Consider the following 16,004-nt stretch of genomic DNA (forward strand, 5'->3'; position numbering starts at 1 on the left):
CAATACTGTCATCCTATGAGCCACCCTGCTTATGTGACTAAAAGAACGAGCAACAGCAGTCTCCAAAAATGATTTAAAAAAAAAAAAAGATTATTTTGTTTATTTTAATGTGTATTTTGCACCTGACTCGATGGTTCAAACTTCCAACCCCTTGCTACCAGTTCACTAACTTCTAATGCCAGTGGTCCTCTGGTGCAGTCACAGGTACACCTGTAATGCTTTCAGCATTGTAAGAAATAATGAAAATAAAAACACATGATAAAATGACAAAAGTGTTATTAGTGTATTACATACGATTACGCAGAAGGAAGGGTGTATCTGCTTTCTATTTCTAACTAATAGTTTGATACTGCTGACTCACCTGAGCTAGCTAGCGTTACAGCTCAGCCAAGGAGAATGCCATTAATGTTTACATTAGGGCCGATCCGAATGCTTCGAGGCTTCAATCATTGCCATAGAAATCAACGTCCAAATTAGTATTCAAATGCTTTGATTTTGTTTTTTTTCACATATAAAGTTTTGGAGGGCATTGAAAGGAGGTGGCAGGTATCAGACATGCATGATTCTTAAGTCATCAGCATAGTAATTGACCCTCACTTCAAACTATTTAATTGGCTGTCCAACAAGTATAAGGAAGAGGTGGGATGAAATGACCAACCCATGGTGGTCCAACTTAGTAATAAGTTACAGAAACATTCCTGCCACATCTCATCAAAGCTTCGAAGATAATAGTTCCTACATGAAACTGCTCACAATAAGGTCGGTGGATTATCATGAGTAGGCGGGTCATGATTTCTGGAAAGAGACATTGCTGCTGTGTTTTTCAAATGTATTTATTTGGCGCTTTGAGCACCACAAGCTGAGTGCCATCTACCTCATTATATTCAATAGAAGGCCAACCTCTAGATTCATAAATAGCACTACAGGTAAAAGGAAAAATATGTATTTTTAATTTGAGGATGAGCTGTCTCTTTAAATATAATAAGTCTATAGACACTTATTCCAATTTCATAATGCGGACATACCTGCTATAGATACATGTCAGTCCCACATGTAAGATGTGACATTTCTATATCAGTGCATATATTATTTTTCCTTGTCACACAGTGTCTCACTAACCTTGGGCTGACTTTATCCTGCTGCATGCGAGCCAAAATAGCACACACCTTAATTCATCCCTGGGCTCGTTTTCACTACCCTGTTATCTATAGTCAGGTGATAATGAGAGGCCCAATCTCAGGATCTCCTGCGTTTCCTATGTCCGTCAGGGTCTAATAAAGTGGACAGCGCTCTTAACAGAGGCTGCATGCCCGCAGTGTGTGACAGTGTGTGTGTGTCTATGTTTGAAACTTGCCAAGTAGAAAGGATGATGTCAATCTGATGGCATCCTGACACACACGAACACACACACACAAACTGGGAGTAAGAGAGAGAGGGGAATCTATTTATCTGTGACTTTCACTAAGTCAGACAGACAATGTGCATCTTTGTGTGTGTGTGTGTTTGTGTCGTAACAGCTTTGCATTTGCCTATCACAGCTGCAGCCACCTGACTCTCCAAGACACAATAATTTATAGGGAATTTATTAAATAACTCACAAATTTATTAAGAGAAATTTCATTTTCACTCTCCCGGAGAGTTTACACACCAGCAACAAGGTATTTGTTACAGTTCTGGTATGCTCATTTCCACACAAATAGATGAAATTAAATTAAGTGACAGTGACGGTGGTCGGGGGGGTTGAGGCAGTACAGCAGCACTGAGTGAGAACGTCTCACTTTTATGTGTTTGCATACCCACGTCCTGGCAATAGCAACACAAATACAGACGGCATCGAGTGACACAGCAAAGACTATTCTGGGGTCATGTGATTAGCTCTTTACCCTCTGTGATTGGATGACAGCTGCGATGTGGTAGAGAGGGCACGAGGGTCTTACAGTGCCAGGAGAAACTCACGCAAGCATGCAGACACATACTCACACACACACACACACACACACACACACACACACACACACACACACTAAAGTAATCCTCAGGGTGTAAATAGAGCCTGACTACAACCGCTCTGGGCATGTCTCAATTTCTCTAGTGGCTTTTAATCACTGTGCTTTGGAGATTCAGCTCAGCTGTTGAAGAACGCTGCTGTCGCGCAAAATTAATTTCTTCGTTAAAGGGTCAGTTCACCCAAAACACAACAAGCATAGTCACTCACTTTCTGTAGAGTTGTTCAGCTGAGGAGGTAGTTTTTGTTTTATTTTTGATACATGGTAAAGTTATCAATTTTATCTTGCGCCTTAAAAAAGGAATGGCTGAAATGACCCATAAGCACCTAGAAATGATTGTTTTCCACACATCCACATACTTTTACATATTATGCCTGACTGAATAAATGCTTTTCAGATTACTGATCTCCTTGCTTTGCAGAAAGAGTCTTTTCTTTTCTGCAATTTTTTTAATGTTTTGAGCAGCAAGATACAAACACCATTTACCCCCTGCTCCGTACTTGGATATAAACTGCTCACGAAAATTCTTAGTTTCAGGTGATTATACATTCTAATTAAAACATAGGTATCAATATTATATTCCATTTCTGCCAAAATATCCCTATCATCCATCATCTTGACCTTTATTTCACTAAAGTTTGAGAACCACTGCTTTAAGCACAAACTATTCGCATGGGTTGATATCCCTAGTGGTAAATGAAAAATATGTTTTTTATGATTTGGATGAACTGACTCTTTAAATGTAAAAAAAAAAAAAAAACATTGTTTAAATTTAAATTAAATGCAGCAAATGCCAAACTTGTCTCCTCTCACTTGGAGGAGCCTTGTTCAGCCCTTCTTTGTGTATGGGTGTTTTGCATTAATTTTACCCATGGATGGTTAAGCCATCCGCTGGGCATAAATAGCAGCTGAAACGGAGCCTGAGTGCATTCAGATGGAGCAGGGGAGGAGAGAGTGAGAGATAGAGGGACAGAAAAAACAGAGAGGTACATGTTTGCCATGTCTGTCTGCTGGGTTTCATCAGCTCTACCCATCTCATAATCTCTGCACACACACACACACACACACACACACACTCACACATGCACGCAAACACATACACACACAAGGTCTTTCTATCACACACACACATGCTCACACAGACTGGTGAATAGCGTTGAGAGACAAGTGGACAAGCAGAGTATTCTTCCTCCTATTCAGAGCAGCCCGTTAGGGACCGGCTGTTGCCCACGGCAACAACACTTTGCTGCGGATACGTACTGAATGTAAACATTCTCCGTCCCTCGCTCTCTCATTGGTCAAGAACAAAACCTGATTATCGCAGCGACAGAGACAGACGGACAGAGAAAGAGAGCAGAGAGTTGTAACAAAGTTTTCCGCTGCTCCCTCTGAGAGTTTGCTCTCTCAAAGACTCAATCGCACATCAGTTGTTTGTTTGGCTAGCCACTGTGGCGCCTCACAAAATAAACTGGCCTCACACCACCACCCTGACACAAACTAGCTATTTCATGATGAACACACAAAGTGAGAATGGCAGGGGGGCTACAGGCACTTGACAGAACTGTTAAAACACTAAAATCACCACTGCTATTAAAGTCACTTTGATTTGCGTTCTTGAATCGCCCACAGACATTACTGGTGCCATGGCTGAAACACAGACATGCTTTTTATTGTTGAAATGAAACTAATGAATATTTTTCATTATCAATTAATCTGTAAAAAAAAAAATCAAACCATTTTTCTGATTGTCTCGTCCAAAAAATGTCAAAAAGTAATCAAAATGTCCCTTTGCAATCCCCACAGCCAACAGTTGTGTCTTCACGTTACAACAGAGGTTCCTAAAAAGTTGGGACGCTGTGTAAAACTTAAATAACAACAAATTGCAATTATTTGAGAATCCTTTTCGTCCTATATTCAATTAAATGCCTTACAAAGACAATATATTTGAGGTTTCTCTTCAATAGTGCATGAAATGAATTAATCTGTGTGTTGAATTCTCTGGTCTACACTCTTCCCCTCCCTCACCTTGGTAGGCCTTGGAGTGTCCAGCGATCAGGTACTTGAGCTCAAAGCTGTACGATCGCATCTTCTGCTGCGTCTCGCTGCGAACAGCCGCCATGTAGGTGTCCTCCATTTTGCTGGTGCAGCAGCTGGGCCCTGGGTGGACACACACTCGCAGAGACTCATCTGAAAGACAGAGGCGGAAGAAATAGCTTCAGGCCTGGTCATATTCGCTGTCGCAGAGAGGTTAAATCTCATCCAACACAGAACGGTGGGTGGAAGGAATTATTTCATGAAGTATGCATGGGTTTCTATCAACCTTTGCTTTAACCTTGGTTAAAAATTCGTAGGCGTACTCGCCGAGTTTCTTGTGATTATTAGGAACAGTGACATATCTGATAAATGTTTCATTTCTTTCTGGAGTACAGGTAAAAAATGAATTCTACCAATACACTTTGGGCTGACTCAGAGACAGAGATTTGTCTCTAAAGGTTTCATGAAAATCTCACATTCAATCACTAATCAACTAACCAATAAGAATCCATCTTGTTGATCAGTTAAGCGAGTTGATAGACCACTGGTCTAGAGGCATTTAGTGTACAAGACGCTTTGACTTGGCAAATATAATTCTACACTGAGACTGTCGGCACCTGATGTGATGGAACGCACAGCTTGGGTGGCACTTCACCACTCACACCGAAATGTGTGTGCATGTGTGTGTGTGTGGTGTGAAGCAGTCTGACTTTGGTTGCAAAGCTGTTAAGTAGCTGACTAAGATCAAAGGAGAGAAAGAGAGACAGACATGAGAGGAATAGACTGTTCACCTATGTCTGACCCAACACACACACACACACACACACACACTAGTCCTGTGTCAAACTTTCAGCTATTCCTATTAGCACTGGCTGACTGGAAACAACCTCTCCAAAACTAACTCACTCAGTGTGATTCACAAACCTGTGTATTCTCTGTTCTCATCTCAAAACTATTCATCAAACTTGTCTGAATAAGGAAAATCTTCACACAAGGAGTTAGTTCAGTTGTCATAGAGATGGGTCCATTGTTATCACATGATATCATGGGTGGAATTTCAGTCACATGATAACAGGTGGTCGTACACTGCACGTGGGGGATGACTGTAATCCCGGTCTTGAAAATATCCGGTAAGTCAACTGTGTGTTAAGTACTTTTTTGTTAAAGGTCAGAAAGTTAACGCAACCTCAATCTCAACTATTCATAAACTAATATTAGTGGGTCTTTTAGGAGGACTTCAACCACGCTTTCAGCAGCGCCTTGTTTTTCATCTTGAATATCAGAAGCAAAGACCAACGACCGGCCATGGACTGATGCATTTGTTCAATCAGGACCACCAACTGTCCATCAAGGACACATCAAGTTTGTCTGTTTGTGTTCCCTGTTTCATGCTGTTTAGCTTGTATTTATCCGCTTCCTGTTTTTATTCTGTAGGTTCTCTCCTCATGTGTCATGTCTGGCTTTACTTCCTGTCTTTGCATGTTTTCCTGCCTGTTTTCTGCCACACTTGTCTTGTTAGTCCTTCCCTGTTCCCTGAGTCTTCCCTTCACACCTGTTCTGTATTAGTCTTGTCTGCTCCACCCTTATCATCAGCCAATCCCTGTTTCACTCCTGGTGCCCATGTCTTCCTTCTCCAGCTGTGTCTTGTCCTTGTGATTAGTCTTCTGTGTATGTTTGCCTATGTTTCGAATTGTCAGTCCGCCTGTGTACTTCTGTGCACTCCTATGTACCTCTGCGTATCTCTGGGTCTGTCTTTCCTGCCATTATCCTGCACCACCCCCGGTCTTCTTTTCTAGTTCCTGGTTGGTTTTTTGGTTTGGATTTTGTCTCTGCTCCTTGATGGTTTTTTGAGTTGCCTGCCTTTTTGAAAACTGCCATTGAGCTACATTAAAGCTCGCTTTCTGTTGAAAACTGCAAACCTGCCTATTTATCTGCATTTGGGTCCACCTCTCCTGAACTGAAACGTGACAACTAGCTGTTAACAATCACAAGCTCACACTATCACCTCCTGCAGCAACAGGTATATTGTAGGAATACTGCAGCGCCTTGTGTCTAATACGGCTGATACAAGCTACTGTAAACTCAGTGTTGTCGACCACAGGCAGGCTGTTTGTCCCCAAAGAAAAGTTATACAGCATTCACTCTGCTGGCAGCTGTGAGTGTTATCTGCTGATGTCTGGCATGGATTCCCTTAGGTCTGCTGATTATAGCAAGACAATCAACATCTGATTCTATGCATTCTCATGAACTGTATAATTATGACAAGGAGACGGTTTCTGTATGTCAAGATTACGAGAAAATAAAGCTTGTTAACTCGAGATCTGTATCATCCGTCGCTTGTCTCTGCCACCCGGGGAAATCTGAAATTGCTGCCAACAAAATGACTCCAGGCGATCACCTTTTTTTTGGGTGCAGTTACTTTAAAAATGTTGACATCCTATTCAACAACTCAGAAGTCAGGACTGCAAAATTATGCAGAGACACTCTCACGAGCCAGACGACACCTCACATGAGCATTTACAGTGAGAAAACAGCATCTTTAACACCACCACTTATAGCCAAGTATGCTTTCAAGAGCTCTATATGCGTGCTGCAGACTACTGAGGTAACAGGTTCAACAGAAATAGCTTCTCTCTATATGATGCGTTGGCCGTGCTGCACAGTGATGATCACTTATATTTGGAATTCAGCCCTGCATTTCTACAGATATGGGTGTAAACCATGCATGGGCTCCAACACAGCAATGTTTTAAGCATTAAAAATCTCAAAGCAGGAGAGATATTTGGATGAAATATGATTTAACACTACACGGAGTATACTCACTTTCATTGTGCTTATTTAAAAGGAGAAATTATTTTCAGCACAGGAAAGTTGCCAAGCTCAGCCCGACTAAATTCAGTGAATGTAATTGTGTGATGCCTGACAGCAAGTTTACACCCAATCATACGTTTTATTATACTTTAGATCTATACTTGTTTGTATAGATCTAAAGTATATTTTCAGTGGATAAAAACATATTAACACTTTTTATTAAAGTATTAAATACTTTATAAAAAATATTCAAGTACAAGTTCTGCATCAATTAGCAGCAAAAAAAGCAATTAATAGCAGACATTATGCAGGAGAATGGTCCTGTGAGTGTTATATTATGATATATTACATTACTGAATTTATACTACTGATGCATCTTTAATAAGCAAACACTTTGATCTTGTAGACCTTAACTAGTTGTTTAATTCATAAAAATGCATTGAAATTTATGAACTCATCATGTGTTTTGTATTTAAAATATTTACTTTTTTAATTAAAAAGATGTAGAAACTTTTAGATAAATGTATTGGAGCAAAAAGTACATCATTTGGCTTTGAAATGCAGTGCAGCAGAAGGCACAAAATGGAAATACTCAAGTTAAGCTCGACTCCCTCAAAATGATACTCAAGTACAGTGCCTATGTAAATGTACTCAGTTACTTTCCACCTCTGCACATTCCATGTTCCTCCTACAATATCTCCACCATGATATTTCCAAAGGGGCTGACTGACCTGTTCCCGGCCTGTCTGGCACGAGCTCCACCGGGCCTATTTGGCGCATCATGTAGGCTGTCTTCACCTCATGACAGCTGTCTGCATCGGCTGATCTACAGCCAGTCTCCGGCAGAAAAACCAAATGAAACAAAATCACCCAAAGCAAGTCCACGTTTTGTAAGGCTGCACGGAACATCGCAACATGTCAGTGAGGAGATAGAGAGTCTGGATGGTTAATATGAATTCCCTACAAGGTCCCACGGTGCAGTGTGACTGAAAACTTCATCTGCAGCCAGTAAGTCTGTCTGGAGCCCAGTGTCAGGCTCAGCGCCCTCCTCTCCCTCTGACTCTCTCACTCACTTCAGCTCAATTACTTAATTGACATGTGCACCCAAAGGACTTGTAAATAATGTGTGGTTTGAAAACGTGTGTCTGTTGTACGGCAACTGTCGTGATGTTAACGATAACTTATTACAGTTAAGAAAATGACAACACAATAAAAGCATAACTGCCATAACAATCATAAGGATTAAATGCCATTTACTCTCATTTCATTAAGTTATGTGGTCTTTAGCCATCTGTTTATTTATTTGTTGCTGATGTTTTTTACTGACGTTATAGCTCTCTCACATGCATAGTTTACAACAGCTGCTGCTGCAGTTAAGGTTCATTAAACTTGACTGATAGCTGTGAGTGAAGTGGGATCTCAGGGAAATGAGGTTTGACAGTGGAACTTTGGCGCCACCTGCTGGTCTGTTGGGGTTACAGCAGAGTCATTTTAACAGCTCCTGAATAAAATAAGCACTATTATATTCATCTAATATAGGCTACTGACTTCACACGTAAATGTATGGATTTAAGGATAGGGGACGCTATATAATATAGCGTAAGTAGGTGCTGTTGAGTTAACCGACAGTACTCATCGAAGGTTAGCCTCACTAACTTGCTCACTCATAGTTCGTTAGCCAGTGCGGAAAATTAATGCCAGTGCCATCGAAAGCAATGTGTTGTTACCCTTCCTCGTGTTATCATTTGGGCTAAAAGGTTATTTTATTCGACGTTACTTCTACAGAGGCCTAAACAAACTTGCTGTAGCTCGCGGTAAATGATGAAATTATAACAGGACAAAAAAACATGTGCCCCGTGTGAGGCTCGAACTCACGACCTTCAGATTATGAGACTGACGCGCTGCCTACTGCGCCAACGAGGCTCTGTACAACTATTCAAAACATATTGATTTGAATGTAAAACAAGACGATTCTGTGTTTTGTTCTGTTTTTTTTGTAGATTTGTTTATTAAATATCTCAATCTGGTTCAAAATGGTAACGTATGGCCGAGGATGAACAGAAGGTGTCAATGCACACACCACTTTATCTTTGTGGAAAAGCTGTGGTGTGTTCACTGACAGTTCAAGCGGATGGAAATGTTTCACTCCTTTCTCGTTTTTCATAACAGGCCACCGCCTCGATTGCGGCTGGGAGTCAAAGTTAAAAGGAAGCTTTCTATGTAACTCTGTCGACAGCAAGCTAAATCACCCTAAACTCAGGATGATGTCCTGACAAATGACAAATTCCAAAGTAAAAACAGCTTATGTGACCTTTCAGGATGGCGCTCCTTGTCACCTGTCGGCCCAGCAAAACCATCATGTGAGAGCCAATGGTGTTGCCTATCACTACCAATAATTGTACCAAGAATTTACCAGTCATATGTCGACCACTATCGACATTTGTGTAAACCAATTACCTTTCGCTGCACCTTCCACGATTTGACTAATCAGGACAAGTTGTATACCACGACTGTTTTCCCACGGGCCCTGAATGCATCACGATGCTTGCTGCGGCCCCTTTAAGTCCAATCTCCCGCGTTCCAACTTAAGCGGAAATAGAAAGCCCTCTTTTCTCTATTTAAGCGCGCCAACAAAGACCAATACAGGAGCTCTTTCTGTACTTCTCTCACTGGACACCACACCGCCAGTTTCTTCTCTGTCCAACACTTCCTGTCGTCCTTAAAAATGCCAGAGGAAATGTCCGCCGCGTCGAGCTCTGGGAGGTAAGACCCGCTTGTAATTTCTCACAGTGTAAGGTACGCTGAGAAAACACAGCTAGCTAGCATTTAGCTCTATATGAAGGCGGCTAACGTTGACGACCTTTAAGTGGTTAGTAACGTTACTAGTCGCATGACATCTAGGTTTTACATACTTAGAGTCAATGACAGTGACCGTGAAACTAAAGGGATGGGTAACTGTACCTGCTGGTGGCTGCAAGTGCTGCTAGCAAACACCACTACACCCCCGACTGGTAGGCTAGTTTGCTAACAACCATACGGTGCTAACAACAATAAACCGCAGCTAACACTTCCTCTGGTAGCTTCAACTATCTCGTCAACAGTAAAAGTTAAGTGTGTCGACTGTGGTTGCAATTTACAATCCGGTCAGGCAGCTTGTGTTGGTACTGACTACACTCAAGTTTGAACTCCGTTGACTCTTGCAGTGCGGAGGAGAAGCCGTGCTCCTCATCAGCAGCAGCTGCCGCAGACAGGTGAGTGTCCACACTGAAGACTCCGCTGCATCTGCTCACTTGATCATTTATCAACATGGACATTAGAAACATGTGCACCCCCTCTCCACACAGCTCTGTTGACGTCGCGGAGGAGGCAAAGAAGCTGATTGGCACAGGGAACAGGCATCTAGTGATGGGAGATGTTGTTTCTGCTGTCAGTGTTTTCCAGGACGCCTGTAGCATGCTGTGAGTATAGTTACTGCACTGTGACTGACTCAATACGAATAGTCACTGTTAAAATTGATGTTTTTGGTGTGTGTGTGTGTGTGTGTGTGTATATAAGAAATATTGGAATCATTGAATTTTGTTAGCAGTTTTGTCTATTTTTGAATATGTATCCATCTGAATATGTGTGACAGGGAAGGTAAAGTTTTTAGCTACTTTGTGCTTTCCAAAGTTGTATTGAATCTGAAATGCATATTGACCTCAATTGTATCTCGATTTCTAAGTGCGTTCCAGTGATGTGGTTTTGATTATGTAAAAGTAAGCTTTATTTTCATCACCGCTTTTCCCACCAAAACCTGCTTCACTCATTCCTTTTGCTGTCTGTCCGCCAGGGCTTCAAAATATGGAGACACTGCATATGAGTGTGGTGAGGCCTTCTTCCTGTGTGGGAAATCTCTACTGGAGCTTGCCAGGTGGGTTAACTTCATTGCTTTAACTTTTTGAGACTTACTGTACATTGGGTGGTGTTAGTGCACATTTGAAAGTGTACACAAAGTTGATTAATGCTCCGTCACTTTGATAATAAAATGACTTATTGTTTGCTGTTTTTGTATGATGCCAGCCCAGAATTCAGTGTAGCAAAGTGCTGACTGGACATCTGTTAAGCAATTTTTAGAGTAATAGTTTTCAGACTTTTTTTTTTCCTTGTTCTGTTTCTATTAGGATGGAGAACAGTGTCCTTGGTAATGCCCTGGAGGGTGTTCCAGAAGAATCTGAGGAAGAGGAGCAGCCCAATGGCTCAAATATCGAGAGTGCCAACAATCTTGATGGTCAGTATCTATTATCATAAATGGTTGTCAGATTAAGGGAACAGATCTCAAGTGATTTCAAATTGTGTTCTGCTAATAATGGTGTCTTTGCGATCCCATACAAGGCAAAATTAATAAATGGTCTGTAAGTTAGTTTGGTAGGTCAAGTAGTTTTTATATGTATTTTGGAAGTTTGTCTCTGGTGTTTTTCATATGTATTTTTCTTGCATGCAGTGCCATATATCCAAGTTATTGTAAAACACCAGACTGATTTTCAGCATGGCACTTGGTTAACTTGTTACTGTATTTACATGATAAAAGAGATAAACATGCACAGGTGAGAAGCCAAATAACAAATTACTAATGCAACATTAGAAAAGGTTTTGCTTGTGTTCCCCTCAATGAGTTGTGAGCTTTCTGTCAAGTGTTTCTCAAAGGTATTTAAATGATCTAATGTGAACCTGTTTTTCAAATACCACTCTGGTACAGAAAAAACTAGAGATGAGCTACGAAAGCAGGTGTATGATGCAATGGCAGAGAAGGAAAAGACTGAGGCAGTTGGCGCCAAGTTGGAGTCTGTGGATGGAAAGGGCAACACTGAGGTGAAAGAGGAAAATGGTGTGGTCAAGTCAGCAGGCACACATGATAATGGATCAGAGGAACCCTCAAGTTCCCCTGTGAATGAGAATGAAGTCCAGAAAGCTCAAGTAAATGGAGTTGAGAAGAGCCCAGGTGTTCCTGTGAATGGTGCAGCAGAAAGTCCCACTGCGTCCCCAGGAAAAGAACCTGGGATGAAGGAAGAAGATTTGAAAGAGCAGAATGGTGTGAAGGCAAAGCCAGAGGAAGGAAAAGATGAAGAATCCAAGACGGATGATGAGGAGCCAGAGGGCAGTAGATCTTTGGATACGGAGCACTGTTTGTGTAGAAGGGTGGAGGACTAGCTTGGTATCTTGACATAATGGGCCACAATAAGAGGTGTTACAAAAGGTGAAGGGGAAACCCACTGGAGTATGTGTTAGAGCACTTAAGGGGAAACATTTTTGAGCACACTTGCCTTTACTTTCCACTTCATCACACCATAAAAAATGATTCTTTAGCTCTAATTTTCCTGTTGCTTCAACAGATGATGACGATGATGATGACGACGATGATGAGGATGGAGAGCAAAATGGACAGGATAAGGTGAGTTCATATACATGGCAGAAGGCTTGATGTGATTTTTAAAGGGTTTTTTTTGTGATTTATGCCTTCCTCCTCTTTTCAGGAAGAGGATGAAGTTGGGAACTTGCAGTTGGCGTGGGAGATGCTGGAGGTGGCTAAAGTCATCTACAAAAGGTAGAGGCCACAGAAGACGAAGCTTATTGTAGAAAAAGAGCAGTGGCATAAAATTAAGTCCTCTACATTTAAGGAGTGACTGGAAAGATTCGTACTGAGTGTGTTCAAGAAAGTCACTTCATACGAATTCAGACTTTATGTTTGAGGGCCCTGCTTGATGATGTGAGACTATATGCAGTGTTTTACAGTAGATTTTTCTTCATACTTGCAGAAAGGAAGGCAAAGATGACCAGCTGATGGCAGCCCAGGCATACCTGAAACTTGGAGAAGTCAGTGCTGAATCAGGTATGTTTCATGTTGCATTTCCAGGATGTCATTTTCACCTGATGGCCCACCTTTCCCCTCGCCTCTTAGACCATGTTCTGAATTAAACCCAGGCATTATTCCGCCATGGCTTCTTGTTCAAATGTGAATTGACCCATCACAAATTGTTTAATCGCCCCATTAATAATTGGTACTTATGTCTGAGACCTTCAATGTTTTCATGTTCCCTTCCCCAGGTAATTATCCCCAGGCGCTAGAAGACTTCCAGGAGTGTCTTGCCCTGCAGCTGAAGCACTTGCCTCCCCACAGTCGTCTGCTGGCTGAGACCCACTACCACGTTGCCACTACACTGTGCTACATGGATCAGTACAGCCAGGCCATCCAGCACTACAACAGCTCCATAAAAGTCATTGAGACGCGTCTGGGTAAGAGTGCACTGAGTTTTGTTTTGAGCATTTTCAGAGCTGTTGTGCTGTCTGTCTTGAGTGCTATCTCATTTTTAAATGAGGCAAGTGTCGGAGTGTATGGAGTCTCTTCACTCTTTCCGTCTGGAAAGTTGAACATCAAATTATGGCAGCTGAGGAACTGCACTGATCCTGTTTATCGTGCATTTGCTGTTCTAATCAGTCATTCTCGGTGTATAGCCATGTTACAGGAGGTGATAGACGCAGCAGACGGGGCAGCAGAAGAGAAGAATGAGCTGGACGAGCTGAAGCAGCTTCTGCCCGACATCAGGGAAAAGGTTGAAGATGCCAAGGAAAGCCAGAGAACAGCAAGCGCTGCCTCACAGGCCATCCAACAGACACTAGTGAGTGCCCAGGGCAACAATATACACTGATGGGGATGAAAACCATCCATGGTTAGAGCTATAGTCTTTAAATGTGAGTGCATTGTGTATGTGTGCTCTCAACACTTGGTCACATTCCAGCGTAAAAATCCACCTTGACGTTGTCAGAGTGCTGCATAGATGTGCAGAAGCTTTAAAAACAAGAGCTTCAGCTCCTGGGTAATTGGCTAACCTCTTGCAGGGCGGAGCCTCAACCTCATCAGCATTCCTATGTGAAAACGGCGGCCCTTCATCATCATCATCAGCATTTGCCACAGCCAGCCAGGTAAGAACATCATTAGTGTATCTTTAACTGCCCACAGTTTAACATGACTGACTGCCTGACAGAACATCTCTAAGAACACAAACCAAACTTGTCTATTTTAGATCCCAGTTAAATCATCTGACAGCGCCTCTTCTTCCAAAGCAGTCTCGAACATCTCACATCTCGTCAGGAAAAAGGTGAGGCCAACTAATCTTCACTCTCGTTTCCACCGTGTGTGTGTGTGTGTTTTGGTGTTTGTTTTCCTCCTCTTAATTGCTGCCAGTTTCATACCTGTGACAGATCAAAGGCCATTCAACATGTCATGATTTTGCTGTCTGTTTCACCCACTGAAGCAACCGTTTAATAACAATCAAGGAACAAATACCTGGACAGCTGACTCCGTACCGGCTGTATAATCATCTGTATATTGGTGCTATACCTGACTCGGAATTATGTCAGTCTAATGAGACTAGGCTGTACAATGCAAATATTCAACTAATGTTAATTTGGAGCCTCACAGAGCAAAGCACCTCCTCCTCTGTGCAGCTGCCTTATACCAAAGAGCAGCATGAAAGAGGAGCACTCACTCTGCAGCAAACTCTCAGGACCATAACATTCCCTGAAGTACACTTAACATTGACTGGCTTAAAAAAAAAGTGCTCGACATGGAGCAATCAATCCAACTCCCAGTGCGTGTACTGTATATTGAAACTGGCCATGTACCACTCATTTTTGTTGCAAGATCCATGTGCTTGCCTGCTTTGGTTGTAGGGATGTTACGGCTTTCTGTGAATGTCAATCTTAAGCTTGTGTGTTGTGGGGTTTGTGTGAAGTGACTTCTGTTGGTTACGTTCTGTAGTTGTGGCGTGTGTGTGTAGGTGGTTGCATTGTGGTACTGCTTAATGCTGTAAATTTAAGCTTTGATATTAGCTGATCTGTGTGCATGATACACTAAAATGTGTGTGTGACTTTGACCGTTGTTTGCATTGAATACAGTGGTGTATAGAGGCGTTAGGTCTTCTCCACTTTCCTTTTGACCGGTTTTATGTTTCTACACAGAGGAAACCAGAGGACGAGAGCCCAGTAAAGGACACTGATGCTAAACAAGCGAAACAGGAAGCCACAGTTAATGGCAGCGCTGACTCTAGTGCCAGCAACGGCAATGGAGTCCAGGAGGGAAAATCACAGGAGGCGAGTGATAGGCTCATGTCTTTATGAACTAATAAGTTTCCAGGACAGCACTTCAAAAAGAAGAGATTGCCGTGACGATGCTACCCTGCTTAGATGGAAGGGATAGGAAGTCATCTGAAAAAGTTGACATGTTGCAGTCTGCATGTATGGAGGGAATGCACCTTCTTAAAGCCCAATCAAACCTACATCAATGCCTAAAAGGAAGTTGGGAGGAGTATGTAATTTAAGCACGATGAAACTGATTCATGTGATGGACTTTGTGGCTGGTTGCAGGTCTAGGCACAAGACCTCAAGGTGCCCAGACTTTACAGGCCGTTTTTCCCCAAACTTCAAGTGACTTTCATCTGTATAGAAGCAAGTGATGATACTGTACATTGACAGAGCACTTGCAGCATTGACTGTTACTGTGGTTGAAGTTTATACGGTTGAATTCTTGGACTGGCTTCAAAACTATTTTCACCTCTTGAAAAGTTATTCTGGAGTTTCCAAAAGGGGGCGAAATGACATGTCATTTTTGTGACTGAAAGTTCCTTTTGTAAATTAAAGTGCAGTGGTGAGAGCTCTTAACAAGACAAACCAGCACATATCCTCTGGATGAGATGATGGGTAGTCAGTGCTGAATCCTTCCTGTTTGTGAGTGTTTATTTGTTTTGTTTTCTTTGTTTCCTACAGTCTGCCAGCCAGTCGGCCCCCGTCGGGTCTTCAGCATGACCATCCTCATCTCTTTCCTGATCTTCAAAACCAGCACAGCATGCCTGTCCAGCCCCTTTCCACTTTCAACACTTTTTGTTTTGTTTTTTGTTTCTGTAAATAAGATCCATTTTCATAGATTTGTCTGTCCAGTTTTTTTTGTATACTTGTAGTAAAAAATTAATAATAAAAAAAAAAATTTGCAGCTGTAACTTTGTATCACCGAATTCTTCAGACTCTGAGAACTTGAGACATCACAGTCTTGATGAGGACAAAAACTTAGATGTTGACTGCAGTTTTGAAGAAGTGGAACGTGCACTAATATTTGGCAGCCAC

General features: G+C 41.9%; 2 protein-coding genes and 1 non-coding gene across 5 annotated transcripts in view; 1 reads left to right on the forward strand and 2 right to left on the reverse strand.

Moving 5' to 3' along the window:
• The window catches only part of LOC117253443 (glypican-5-like), a 64,826-nt gene extending 56,928 nt beyond the window's left edge, over positions 1-7,898 (reverse strand). Inside the window, exons 1-2 of the mRNA XM_033620881.2 lie at positions 7,583-7,898; positions 4,032-4,193 (exon numbers count right to left, since the gene is read on the reverse strand). Coding sequence (XP_033476772.1) covers positions 4,032-4,193; positions 7,583-7,760 — 340 coding nt within the window. The 5' untranslated portion in view covers positions 7,761-7,898. The remainder of the gene's footprint in view (positions 1-4,031; positions 4,194-7,582) is intronic.
• Positions 7,899-8,701: 803 nt separating this feature from the next.
• Positions 8,702-8,774, reverse strand: trnam-cau (transfer RNA methionine (anticodon CAU)). The gene has a single exon. It is a non-coding gene; the product is annotated as a tRNA-Met (tRNA).
• A 642-nt stretch (positions 8,775-9,416) lies between these two features.
• Positions 9,417-15,880, forward strand: nasp (nuclear autoantigenic sperm protein (histone-binding)). Of its 3 annotated transcripts, XM_033620664.2 has the most exons (15): positions 9,417-9,614; positions 10,055-10,102; positions 10,196-10,309; positions 10,681-10,761; positions 11,012-11,118; positions 11,587-11,985; positions 12,221-12,279; positions 12,362-12,432; positions 12,644-12,717; positions 12,933-13,121; positions 13,341-13,504; positions 13,725-13,808; positions 13,910-13,984; positions 14,847-14,978; positions 15,651-15,880. In XM_033620664.2, the coding sequence occupies exons 1-15, from the start codon at positions 9,577-9,579 to the stop codon at positions 15,687-15,689; spliced, it is 1,674 nt and encodes a 557-aa protein (XP_033476555.2). In that variant the 5' UTR covers positions 9,417-9,576; the 3' UTR covers positions 15,690-15,880. The 3 variants fall into 3 exon arrangements, with proteins under 3 accessions (XP_033476555.2, XP_033476556.2, XP_033476558.2); XM_033620665.2 differs by lacking the exon at positions 14,847-14,978; XM_033620667.2 differs by lacking the exon at positions 11,587-11,985 and having other exon boundaries at positions 9,420-9,614.
• The last annotated feature ends 124 nt before the right edge of the window (positions 15,881-16,004 follow it).

Source organism: Epinephelus lanceolatus, chromosome 6 (assembly GCF_041903045.1).
Source record: "Epinephelus lanceolatus isolate andai-2023 chromosome 6, ASM4190304v1, whole genome shotgun sequence".
In the NCBI taxonomy this organism is placed as follows: domain Eukaryota; kingdom Metazoa; phylum Chordata; class Actinopteri; order Perciformes; family Serranidae; genus Epinephelus; species Epinephelus lanceolatus.